Below are 13,077 nucleotides of genomic sequence, written 5' to 3' on the forward strand. Positions count from 1 at the left end.
GGCAAACTGGCCATCATGACAGTCCCGGCATATGGACACATTACTGCTTCACTGTTGTTACTCTAGGAGAAGTGGTGGGACCTACCCACATCTCCTAATCTCTTCTCCTCATCTGGTCCCTTGTTCCTGTCAGAGTCCCTCTTCATGTCACCATCACTCATCCCTTCTCACTCTCCTTGCTTTAAGGCTTCATTAAGACAGTGTTGAATCAGTGTCGTCTCTATTCTGTCTTTGGACCCTTTCTAGGTTGTAATGATGCCTGGTGGGTATTTGAGATGTGGCACGATCACACTGTGCCTTGTAATGAGGGCCCAGTTCTTTTTTAGGCTCAATTTTTCTCTCTCTTTTTCAGTACATGTGTGTGTATCAGTGGTAAAAGAAAGATGTTCACTCTTATGTAACAGACAAAGCTAGGGTTTCAGATTCTCCGGGTACAGATTTAGTGGAGGACTAAAGGGCTGCTGCAAAATCTGGGATACCAGTACTGGCTAATAGATAGCCCCACTGAGATATATTTTGATATTACAGAGACACATGTTTTGTTTTGTTTTGTTTTTTTTTTTTTAAACACTTAAACGCTCTCTTACATCCTTGTACAAATGAAACCATGTTTTTTTTCCCGTGAATTAAAAGAATAGGTGTTAGGTTGATGTCAGAGCTGGACTGCTGGTCCCTTGAAGATGTCGCAACTCTTTAGGAGAGCCACTGTTGGTAAATATTTAATCTCCTGTGTGGAATAAAATGCAGCAGAGTAAATGGGACCAGAGCTGATTGTTCATTCTCTTAGAAGAGATGGTTCCCAATGATTATTTTATCACACTCAGCTGCCTTTCTTTGCATTTTTTTTTACTCTTGAGTGTGTTATTTTTCAGTGAATGTAAAGTGTAGTTTAATGCATTTGAGCAGGAATTCTTGTACTGTAAATGTGTGCACATGTGTCCACATGCCTGTGGTAGGTATAGTATGAACAGAGAATACAGACTGAATAGAGGCACTCTGCATGGGTTTGCATAAACCACAGATAAATTGGCGCCTCTCACATGCCCACATAGGCCATCTATCCCCTCTAAATGTTTTAATGGCCACTTGGTAGAATTGATATCATTAGGAGAGATGATAGCTGTTTGATGAGCAGGCCTCCTGCTGCTGGTGTCCCATAAAAGACCAGAGAGCACATAGAGTGTATTAATACTATCTTACTCTGCATTGTGCATGGCCCTTTTTACTAGTATGTCATGTAGTATAATTCATAAAAGCTCTATGGGTCTGCTTTGTTTACAGCGGGACACTAGAATAATTATGCAAAACTGCATGAACAATAAATATGTCCAGCCTGATTTACAGGACCACATAAAGGCCTGGTAGGCAAGCGGGTTGTGGTTCTAGCAAATAGAATGTAGAATTCGAACTAAACCAGTTATTTGTCTATAAATCTGTTTTTTCTATCACTATATGTTTTAATTAACACTATCACAAGTGTGTGTTGGTTTCTTGGGAGTGTTTCTGAGACTGCGCCGTATACCTTTAGATTAGTGGTCTCATTGTTGGAATTATCTTGTTCCCTCTGAAGCATTGGGATCACTGATTGTGTTAATGAAGAGGGATTTGTTCAAAATGAGGCACAACTGGATTTTCTTTTTGTCTGCTCCTGGCATGCCTTGGTCATGTCTGATCCTGTGATGATGTGGAGTCACGGGTCATGTCTTTCCAGTGTGGATAAGATTTCCATAATTATCACCACATGAAATGAAATGAAACTCACTGCTTGGCCAGAGCCTTTAATTGCCTTACTCCTATATTGTTAATAGTAAATCTCATGGTCTGCAGTAGATGAAATCCCAGGCCACAGCTGCGGTGTAACATATAAGGCAATTAGTGGTGTGTGAAAAACATCTGAAGTGGGTTAACACAGTGTAATCAAACAGAGGACCATAGCAAAGACACTGAAACCAATGAACCTTTTCTAAATAACCATGATGAGAAAATAGCATCAGTGAAAGGCAGGGGGGAGGGCATGTACAGTTTGATTGGCTGGTTGATTTGAACCTATTGAAGCCGGCCAGTGCAGGCTAATGAGATAATGAGAAAGGAAATGTTGAATCCATTTTACATTAGCAGCTGCTGGGGTCTATATTGATGCGGTGTGGGCAGATAGGCTCTTATCCTTGCCGTTTAATCTGTCTGTCTTGTTCTTCTCGCCCCCGGACTGCACCTCTCTCGTGTCACATTGAGTGACTGAGATCGTCCTTGAAGGTTTCTGAGAGTGGCAATTGGCTGCCTTGATGGTGTTCCCCGAGGCTCTGTACGCCCTAGGTCTGTCCTAGCAGATCACACCTGCCTTCCTATTCCTATTGTTCACAATCCCACTGTTAATTCTTTCATAAATAGAGCGACTGATCCTTAAATTGCTTTTGTCATTAACAGCTATAAACCTATCTCCAAGATCCCTTTAAAGAAGTTAACTCAGAACAGAAAGAGCTTTTCTGTTTCTGTTGCTTCCGTCATTTTACAGATTTCTAATTTATATTCAGCTCAGGGGTCAAGGAGCTTTTGAATTCACACCACACAGTGGAACATCCAGACATCTGCATCTTCAACATAAACATCCAACCATTCAGATTCATCGCCACTTCACATAGAAAATAGCTGATTTGCAAAGAGTAAATAGCCTGTGTTGTCTTGTTTTGTCTCTTTCCCCTGCTTCCCTGCGTCTGTGTTTCATGGCAGAATTCAAATCAAGTTCCTTTCGTTGTAGACACGTCTATGTGCAACAGAGTAGTTCTGTTTATTTAGAAAGGTCAGGTGGATAAGAGAGGGATGTCAATGGAGTGTTCATATGGAGTGAGATTCAGAAAAAAATGATACATGCCCCCTGATAGTTGACCAAATATTAGTTGACGAGTGTGTGTTAGTTAACAAAAATATAGATGTTATTTATGCAGCTGGTTAATTCCATATGTTGGGAAGGAAACCAGGATATGAGTTGTTTTTGCAGAGGGAAGGACAACAATAAGAAAGTCCTCAATCTCAAACAAGTCTTATCGCCTGAAACATGTAGATTTGCTATTGTTACACACAGAAATAAATAAATATGCTCTATCAGACATAAATAAGGAGCGTTATGTTCTTCTAATCTATCCTTATAATGCTGATATTTAAAAGGCCTATTATTTCTCTGTAAGTCAACTGTGTTATTATGTTCTACCTCAACAATGGAACTCAAATCGTTGTCCTTGCTCTGCCAAAAATATGTATTAATGTAATGAAACTAATATGATAAACATGTAATGACTCATTGACTAGGATAATGTTTTGTTGCAGGCACTCTTGGGGAAAATTAGTAAAGACACAAGGGTAGGAAAAAACAGAACTGTAGTGGAAGAAATTGTTCTTTGTTAAAAAAAAAAAAAAAGAGAGAGAGAGAGAGAGATGAGGATGGAGTGAGGGGAATCGACATGAAATGATGCCCTATATGGACTGTATGCGATGCATAATATGTAACGTGAGCATCGTCCACACAAGTAGACAGCGCCAGAAGACAGATTCATGACAGAGATCGATCTGAAGGGAGAGTGAGGCGTACCTTCAGCAGATGGTTGTCTGGGCCGGTCGTCAGCCAGCTCTGAGTAATGACTGCATCAGCCATCACCCACCAACCAACTGAGCCTCACAGGACGAGAGCCCTACAGATGTTTGCCTTGTACACAGTCATCTACCAAGACCACAGGCCAGATGAGCGGAGCTTAAATTAAATTTGTTAATGCAGCATTGAACATCCATTATGGCTTACAGTTGACAGGCGGAGTTATGGTTTCTGCTGTAAACAGAGTTCCCGCAGAGTCTTAAAAAGTCTTAAAAGTCGTGAATTTACAAATCTGTGTTTAATACCTTAAAGTCTTTAAAGGGTATTAAATTTGATATGATAGGTCTTAAGTTATGTTGCCATAAACATTTTCACTGTATTGTGTTTGAACGTCCAAGCTGCAAAGAAAATAATTTAAGTCTATTCAGTTCCACTCGTTCTAACCTGACAATTTATATTGAAATTAAGAACCAGTTATCGCTAACTTTACAGCCCCCAGTGAGAAATGACTTGGAACAGTGGGAATTAAGGTGTTGGAGTACATAAATACATTTTCCCAAATTGTAGGAGTCACAAATTTTTGCCAGTATGGCTGTGACATGGGCAATAAATTCTGTTCTAAGTAGTCTTAAAAAGTCTTAAACTTAACTTGTAGGAACCCTCTGTAAATATCTGCTAGAAACAGGGATTTACAGTGCATGATTTTGAGTTTCTTCTTCCTCCGTGCATATCTGTAAGAATTGAAGGCATCAGAAGTGTTAAATCCTTTCATTTCAGTGGACCGGTTGAGTGTTGAGCGTGACCCACCACAGTCACTTGTAATGCAGTGGTCTGGCACAGTGATGGATATGTTCCCTGTGACCTGAAGTGGCTCAGCTCTTGCCTCAGCGGTAAGACTGAGAGTCCCCACAGAGGGGGCCGAGCTGCTTTCTCACCTCCCACTACGCATTCACAAGAACACAATTCATCTAGGCCTATTCCTATCTCGTAAACGGGGTCAAACATGGTATCAAGAGTATCGCAGAAAGTTATTTCAATGACTCGTGCCAGCGCGGTAAACGCCTGAAGGCTTGGTCTCAATACATCACCGAGGCAAGGTAAAGAAAGCTAAAAATATTCTCCTTCTTCTCTTCCCTTAAACAAAATGCCGAGGTTGGCAGAGTTGGCTTATGATCATCTCCAGAGATCCATTGCTCCTCCTAACAAGAAACTGTGCCTCGTTCACTCCGAGTCAGCGCTCAGAGTTTAGCACATTCAGCTTTGTTTAGCTAGTGAGCATGCCAACCTAATATGCAGGTATTTGTAGAATGTTGCTAATATCTTGGCTACATATCAAGCAAAGAAAGTCAGCTTTGAATAAATAAATCCCTTGCAGTGCTGTGATGCTGAGAAGTGATGAAACAAAACCAAAAAAAAAGCTGCACCACAAAGGAAAACATCAGTCTTTAAGATATTAACTTGAAGGGTTATTTCAGCTTCATGCACTGTGATTTCATGAATTCATTTTAGTGGGAGTAAAACTGAAAGTTGGATTTATTACGAGTAGTTTTTTTCAGAGGTTTTGAGGTTAAAATATGACAGTTAACATGAATATTTCAGCTCGCACTGACATCCCATGTATATTTGAAAGCATACCGTACTGTGGACATCTGCGCCGCTGCTTTTTATTGTTTTGTTGTTGGTTGTAATCAATTTTATTTGCATCAACATAGATAAGGTTAGCAATAATTCCATGTTATTGTGGCCAGTGTCTGTTTAGCTGCCCTCACCTTCAGCTTTTAGTGAATCCTCACAGCCGCACATCTCATCTCCATGCTCGAAGCTGAAATATTAAAGGGCCTCCTTTGAACTGTCAGAGTGTATTGTTTTCTTACACGCGCTCCTTTTGTCATCTCCATAGCCTTTACTGCCTTTCTCAGCAGTTTACTGCTCAGCCAAGGTCATTGCTATTATTCCCCAGCCTCACATGTGCACTGGGACCACGCAAGAGCAGCTCCAACAAAGGAAGGTCATTTTCACTGGGCGTTGATGGCCACATTATATCTCCAGTATGAAGCGTTATGAGAATGGCTGTCCAAAATAAAGAGCCTCACATTAAGTATGCTGACATATTAGAGCAATTTGGCTGCTCAGTGTATGTTGAACAATGTGGCTGCGGTAAATGGCATTTTCGTGACCGATGGCATGGCAGTTCTCTTACAACCTCTCATATCCGTCTGGCTCTTTGTGTCGACCACCATGACTGGTATGGTGCATTATGTTTCCGTGTGTAGTTGGTACTTTGTTGTCTTCCACATCACGCGTTTCTTTTGCAGAGGTTGATTGCTTGAAAAGGTCATCAGTAGGTCAGGAAGGTCAATAAAATAATCTGAGGATTTGACATGCTAGGAAATCCAAAGAGAGGCCTGATGTGTGATTAACCCCCTGCATCGAACTGACACTCACTCACCTCTCCTCATCTAAGCTCATATTCCAGATCTGTCATAGCGGCAACTCTGGGTGAAACCCTTTGATGGAAAATGTAGGTTAAATACACCGAGGAGCAGATCTTATTAGCGTTTCCCCACGAGAGGAGTAGTTATTTGATGTGCAGTCTTGTTGCATAACCAAAAGGAGTTGGAAAATGAGAGAGCGCCTTGAATAATCCATGTTTGTTTCAGGAAGGCACATCTTCGCTCAGTCTACGCTCCAATCAGCTGTAATGAGACCAGATTCTGACGGATAGTAAATACTGCTTCATCTGACCTGTTCAGCCGATATCACCTGTATTTATATGTTCATAAAAATTAGACAGTAAATATTTGTGCAGGATTGGATCAGAAGTTGTGACTCTAGAGTTTTATTTTATACTTTTGCATCCTTTTGGTTTTGTGAGGCTTACGTAAACCATGCAAGGAACACATTTTTATTATTGAATATAAATTTCAATATTATTTCACTATTTTTATGAGTGAACAGAATAAGTGACTAAGTCATTTTCATAACAAAAGCCTTTATTTCTTTCAGTTACTACTTCTAAAATTATTATTGCAAAATTGGTATTTTTAACTTTTATTTTGTTGGTCTGAGCAGTTTTATGATTCATAGATCACAATCTAAACTAATACACAGATAATGAATGTGTGGTGTGTGTGTGTATACGGAAAAAGGACTATAAAATAATTTCTATTCTCCTCTCTATATTTGCTCATGTTATCATCTCAGCAGGGAAGGAGTTGGACAAGCTGGGTGTGGTATTGAAGCCAGAATTCCATTTTCAGGCCCCCTTTGCACACAGTAATATTTAATGGATGCATGTCTTATTTGGACTGATATTGCTGTATTTCTGAGTGCTGCATATGAGCCGCCTGCCCACACTCAGCACAGCTTGTACTGTCCAACAGTCTGTACATTTGGCAAGAATATCCTTATCTGCGACACGTATAAAAGCACATAATGAACAATATAGTGGACATGCTGCTTTCACAAAATAGTTTTATTGGTAAAAAATAGAACTACTTGCACAAGCACATTGAGACAACTGTATCAGAACTTGTGAACTGTTCATCATCACAAATATGCTCTGGCAAAGTAAGAAGTGCTAGCATCCACAAAAATAAGCTGCAGTTATCAAAACGATAAATCAATGTCTTGGTACAGTATATGCAGAAGAGTTCAAACTCTTTTAGACTTTTAGGACCTAGTCACTTTGCACTCTGGCTGTTTATAAGCTAATGAAATTGCGTGCTGATGATCAAGCTGCACAGCCACAGAAAAAGAGAAATCTCTAGCTCCTATGTCACTGCGGAAGCCTATCAGACAAGAAGTTGTTCCCTTTTTTTCCCAGAGTGCCGCGTGTGTTATGTATTTGTACTGGTCCAGCGAGCTTGGACTGCTCAGCCATTTAAAATAAACTGCTGTCAAACAAAAAAAGAAAAGGTGCATTGACTCGTCTTCTTATAAAGAAGATATGGTATGAACATGGTATTGTGTTTTATATTGAAACAATCTGAGGGAACACCAATCCCTCAGTACAAATAAACACTTTAAAACCCTAGATACTTGTGTACGGTTGTCACAGACCTGCAGTGAACCAGCTTTTCTGAAACAAATACATTGTATAATTCAGAAAATACCACACTCAAATCTATCCAAAAGAAACACTCATGCCTAGTGAAGTCTTGCTGTGCTTTGGGAAATGAGGAATAAAGAGGATTTAAAATAACCCTCGAAAGCTGCACTGGACTGTACACAAGCATCTAGTTGACTTGAGACTTAGTCTGGCAGAACAAATCACAAATCCATAAAACATCTGAGAATGTATAATTCATGTACAAACAACGCAATAAAAAAATAAAACCAAAAGAACTCCAGATAGTATTAAAACGTGTCATCATGAGACGATTTGGCACATTCTCCAAACACATAACGTGTCAGTATTAGTTGATGACATGGCACATTCTTTACTCTGTTTATTGCATTGGTTATGGTGCCTGGGCAGTGAGTTATTGTCAGGAGGCCAGTTTTGCTGGCTACAGTCTGTGCTGGGCAAGATGGCTAGGCAGGGTGGGGTAGAAACCTGGCCTTAGGGCGATGCCACGGCAGGCAACAGTGCCCGCAGAGATACCAGTGGTGTCCCGGCAGTAGCCTGCAGGTGGCGAGCTGGGCCTAGCCATCTGCTCTCCCCCAGGAAGCTGCATGTTTATGAGAGAGACGGAGAGAACGTGCACTTCTATACATCACTGCCAAGGCCTGTCTGAAGCACGAAAACAATATTCCCTTGATATCCGTCCCTCAGAGAAGAGTAGACGCACTCTGCAACATGCCTAAGTGAAAGCTTAGCAGTACTAGTGACATATGAGTAGTAGGCAGTTTTGTTTATGCTTCATGCCATGCTTTCAAAATGCATCAGTGTCACCCCATCAGCCGTCGCATCCATGTGACATGTGACACAAACAAGACAGTGGGAGTGAGTTAAAAAAAAAAAAGAAAGAAAGAAGAAAATGATCGACAGTGAAAAAAGAGGAATGATGGCATTTTCAAGTGGCTAAAATTCAAGACCCGGACACCTTGTGCAGGTGGAGACTGGTGGCATATGCACACTGCTGACGCAATTGGAAAACAAGTCACATATGGAGAATGACTCAAACCTTTTTTAGCTGCCTGCCACACAGCTACTCAGTCGACCATGACTCAAGAAGCTTCCCCTCTCCGCTCTGTTTTTGCCTCTTTACCACTGCACCATTAAACATTTGCTCATCCCTTTGCAAGTAGTTGGCGTAGACACTATGGCAGTGGATTGCAAATAGGAGCATTTTCCAAAACATCTGACCACCTAACAGGGAGGCTGCCTCACGCCACTGACTAATAAAAGGGATTAGTTGAAGTAGTGTGAGAAGAGGCTCTGATTAAAGCTTATGGATGCATGCCCCCCCCCCCCCCCCCCCCCCCCCCCCCCAAACAACTTCAAATCACTGGCTGACATGCACACAAACCAGCAGCAGACAATAAAGATGTTTGAATGACGGATTCGGTTTCCATGGTAGTGCGGAGGAGGATGGAGGGAGCGAAAAGCACATTCAGAAAGCTAGCGTGTCTGTTTACTGTGTAACATGAAGACACACATGAGCACGTGTAAGTGTGTGGGTGCGCATGTCTGAGGACGTGCTGGTGTTTGGGTAGGTGCTACTTACAGACAGGCTGTTTTTTTTTATTTTGATGGAAGTATCAGATAGTCCACTCTGCCCAAGGATTAAATCTCTCTCTACCAATTTCTCTCCATCTTTCTCATATTTCCACCTGCAGAGAGAGAAGCAGGCATCTGTTTGTCTGCATTTTCTCTCTCAAATCGAGCCCAGCAGCCCACATTTACTCCTCCTGACAGTCCTCTTTGAACAGTTACAGCAGGGTAATGTTTCTACAGCTTTTCAGGCACAGGCATTGTGTGGCTATGTCTCAGTCTTCTACCAGGCATTCCGCTGTATTAATACACAGACAGGCTCCACACAGCATGCTTTAGAGGCAAAATATCAACATCATTCTAGTAGCTAACAAAAATATGACCATTTATTTCATCGGTTCCACATAGCATTCTAGTGGATAGGTTTACGAAAAACTACAATGGCTTGCTATGAAAGGATTTCCACCTACAGCTTTTAGGCAGTATATTGCCTATTTTGTCAAATGGGAGGTTACCAAACGATTGTAAATAGCAGCTAAATGATTGCTTTTTTTTTTTTCTTTTACTTCAAACCTTTGGCGAGGAAAAAAAATCTACACGAAGGCTTCCTTATTTGCTTAATCCATTCCCCAGGGAACTCTCTCTGATTTACTGATGAAGGATGTCTGCATTTGGTTAGCGGCTTCCTTCGATTCTGCTGCACCTTATCCTGGCTCCTTACACATTCACACTATTTGTTCCAAGGCGCTCCTCAGGGAATACCTCCACTGCTTGTGCTTGCAGAACAGAAAAAGAGCGGAGCAAGATACCAGAGAAGGGAAAATGAATTCAAAGTTGTTGCCCTCCTCTCCCATTTTTCTCCTTCTCCATCTGGAGTAGAGCCTAATGTGTAGCAAAAGCCATGATGGTTTCCCCTCAGGCTCGTCTCCCTTTAGCAGTAGCATACACAGCGCTGCTTTATTACACATAGTCCTGCAGGCTGTAGCCAGTCTTGTTGTCTAATGGGGAGAGAGAACAGTACTGATGCTGGAGCTCCTGCTGCTGCTGAAGCAGCTGTTGCTGCTGTTGTTGGAGCAGCAATTTGTCAGGGGGAGGGAGCAGGACCAAGTCCTGGGGGCCGTGCCTTTTCCCTGAACAGGACATACAGAAAATAGACCCCCCCACAAAGAGAAATCCTGCCGAAACAAAGGCAACGTAAACGGCACCCCCAGGCTCAAACTTATTGCTCTCGGGCACACTGGAGTCCAGGAAGTTGGTGATGACCTCGTTGGTAAACCAGGAAGCAGGCACCAGACAGAGAAAACCTGCGGCGACAAAGCATCCACCACTGGCGATTGCAGCGTGTCTTTTCGAGCGCCGTCCTCCTCCCCAGCGTGTGCACTTGAGTCCTAGGGATGCAAGACAGAGGCCCATGGCTGCTAACACACAGCACAGCACCATGGTGGTGCGAGCAGTCTGCAAGTACGCAGGTAGTGAAAGCACTGAATACTTAAGTGTGCAGCTGAACATGCCTGTGCTGTACCATGTGCAGTCCATCCACAGTCCTTGCATCTGGGAGATTGCTGTGATGATGTTAGAGCCCACATCTGCACTGACTTTCCAGTTGGGTAGAAGAGTGGCCACCATGGCACCCATGATGCCCAACAGTGCTAGGACAAATCCAAATATCTGCATGCCTGTGGATGCCATGCTCCTTTTCAAGTTGTTGCTGATGCTGCCTCAGCTCTTGTCCTCACCAGGCGGCATTCACCCAGCACCAGCCAGGCTTGTCGACCCCACCGCCTGGCCGCTTCTCTCCCCTCCCTTGGTAGTTCACCAGCTGCCAGTCAAATCCCCCAGCCTCTCGGGTGTTCAGCGGTGGCTCCACTGGACTGGAGGAAAAAGACAGAAACGAGAAATTGAACTGAGAGGGTCTCCTCACACTCCCTCCCTCGGTCTCCCCTCATCCTCCCCACACAAGCACAGACTTTTCTGTCTGGAAACAAAGGAGTGCGTGAAGCATGAGCAGTAGGAGCTGGCTCTGCCTGACTATAGGTAAGCAAAACAGTGGGAGATGTTGTGCAAGTGTGCATTTTCTATGCGCTCTCCTCTCCTTGGCTCTGAACGGAGCCCCATAGAGCTGTTATTGGAGAGGCAGAAATGAGTTTGTGGTATTTGCAATGCTCAATAGCTATGTGGACTTAAAGCTGCAGTGCCCTCACCCTTCTCTAATTCTGAACAATTCACACTTTAATGTCACTGTTGATAAACTGAACCTGCAAATATACCTGCTTATTCTCAGTTCTAATACGTTAAAGTACAAGTTAAAATGAAAGCAGTAGCATTGATTCAACTTTCTGAATGTGCAGCTGTTTATATGTATTATTTGGTTGCACTTATGAACCGGTGCATTATAGACACTATCATCTTAATAAATACATCCGCCTTCCAGTGAATAAACGCCAAACTCAGTCTAATTGTTTGCTATTATTATTTTTTTCTCCAATTCCGAGGGGAAAGGCTGTAGAAATAATCCCTTACCCCGGCTGGTGCAGAGCTGGCGCTGACGCGTCACGTTGTTCGCAGTGATTCCTGTAAACACACAGTCACAAACTGAAGCACAGTGAGTAGCTGAGGGGGCGAGGAGCAGAACGGAGCCCGGTCCACGGATCCATCCAAGCCTTCCATTTCCTTAGCAACAGAACAGGAGAGCGCATCCCGGCTCGGACCACACACACTCGGCCGGAGCCTGGGAGAAATAACCCTAGCGCTCCGGCTCTCTCTCTCTCTCTCTCTCTCTCTCTCTCTCTCTCTCTCTCTCTCTCTCTCTCTCTCTCTCCCTCCTCGCCGGGTTTTGTGCGCGGATGTGTTCGTGTGTATCCTGTGTGTGTGTGTGTGTGTGTGTGTGTGTGTGTGTGTGTGTGTGTGTGTGTGTGTGTGTGTTGGAGAAAAGCAGTCTGCCTTACAACCAAGCACAACTTTAAAATCGGATAACAAACCCGCACTGTGCGCCTCCCTGACTCTTTTCTCTCACCTCCTCCTCCTTTTATGGCAACAACCGACGTCGGAGAGCCTTTACTCTGCTCTAACGGATTGCTCTTTCCTAATCCCACACCTTTTATATATATATATATATATATATATATAGATTAGACTGAACTCTGGACTTTCTTTTAATCCATATGTGGATAATTCCCCAGAAATGCAGTTTTGTGCCTGATGCAAGCATGTGAATGAATACAACCTGATTAACTGTAATTCCAAACGTTATTATATTTTTTCCTCACACAATAATAATTAACAGTAGTTGAATGTTTTGCTATTTTCTGCATCGACAAAGGGGTTGGCTATATAGAGCAATAGGCTATTTTTGTCTATTCCTTGTTAATTCTGGGTGGAGAAACCTCTTTTTTGCTCTGTATTGTAAACCAATACATCAGTTCAGATTCCTTTTACCCTCTGCATTTGAACCTCTCAATAGTCATGATGCAGTGCTGCTGCTGTTGAAAGATAAACAACCATGATGCAAAATCTTGATAAGATTTCCAAACATAGCCTCACAAAACAACTGGGGAAGGGTAATCTCATTAAGACAGAAGGGGAGAAAAACCTGCAATGATTACGTGGAGACAAGCTGGTGAAACTGGTGAAACTTGTTTTCTTGTGAGGATTTCTTTGTTTATGTGATGATCCAGAGGCCAGAGGAGCATGTGCAACCCACCATGCCAAAACTGACCCTCCCTGGGGCTTCATCTTCATCAGGCATCAGTCAGCAGGAAGCTAAACTCGCAGCTGCTACCCTCGCCGTTCCTCTCCTCTCCGTAGAGGACATACAACAGGGGAGGGAGTGGCTAGG

General features: G+C 42.8%; 2 protein-coding genes across 3 annotated transcripts in view; one reads left to right on the forward strand and one right to left on the reverse strand.

Moving 5' to 3' along the window:
• tfb1m (transcription factor B1, mitochondrial) overlaps window positions 1-13,077 on the forward strand; it is a 29,056-nt gene that overhangs the window by 7,323 nt on the left and 8,656 nt on the right. The gene's annotated exons all lie outside the window — the stretch shown is intronic.
• Window positions 7,041-12,042, reverse strand: LOC115413348 (claudin-20). The gene is made up of 2 exons (XM_030126129.1): window positions 11,763-12,042; window positions 7,041-11,113 (listed from the first exon to the last, which is right to left on the reverse strand). The coding sequence occupies exon 2, from the start codon at window positions 10,929-10,931 to the stop codon at window positions 10,203-10,205; it is 729 nt and encodes a 242-aa protein (XP_029981989.1). The 5' UTR covers window positions 10,932-11,113; window positions 11,763-12,042; the 3' UTR covers window positions 7,041-10,202.

The sequence above is a fragment of the Sphaeramia orbicularis genome, chromosome 22 (assembly GCF_902148855.1).
Source record: "Sphaeramia orbicularis chromosome 22, fSphaOr1.1, whole genome shotgun sequence".
Classification (NCBI taxonomy): domain Eukaryota; kingdom Metazoa; phylum Chordata; class Actinopteri; order Kurtiformes; family Apogonidae; genus Sphaeramia; species Sphaeramia orbicularis.

What these genes read in the sequence shown, in the direction of transcription:
- LOC115413348 (XM_030126129.1), bottom strand. Translation starts at nt 10,931, where the DNA reads ATGGCATCCACAGGCATGCAGATATTTGGATTTGTCCTAGCACTGTTG.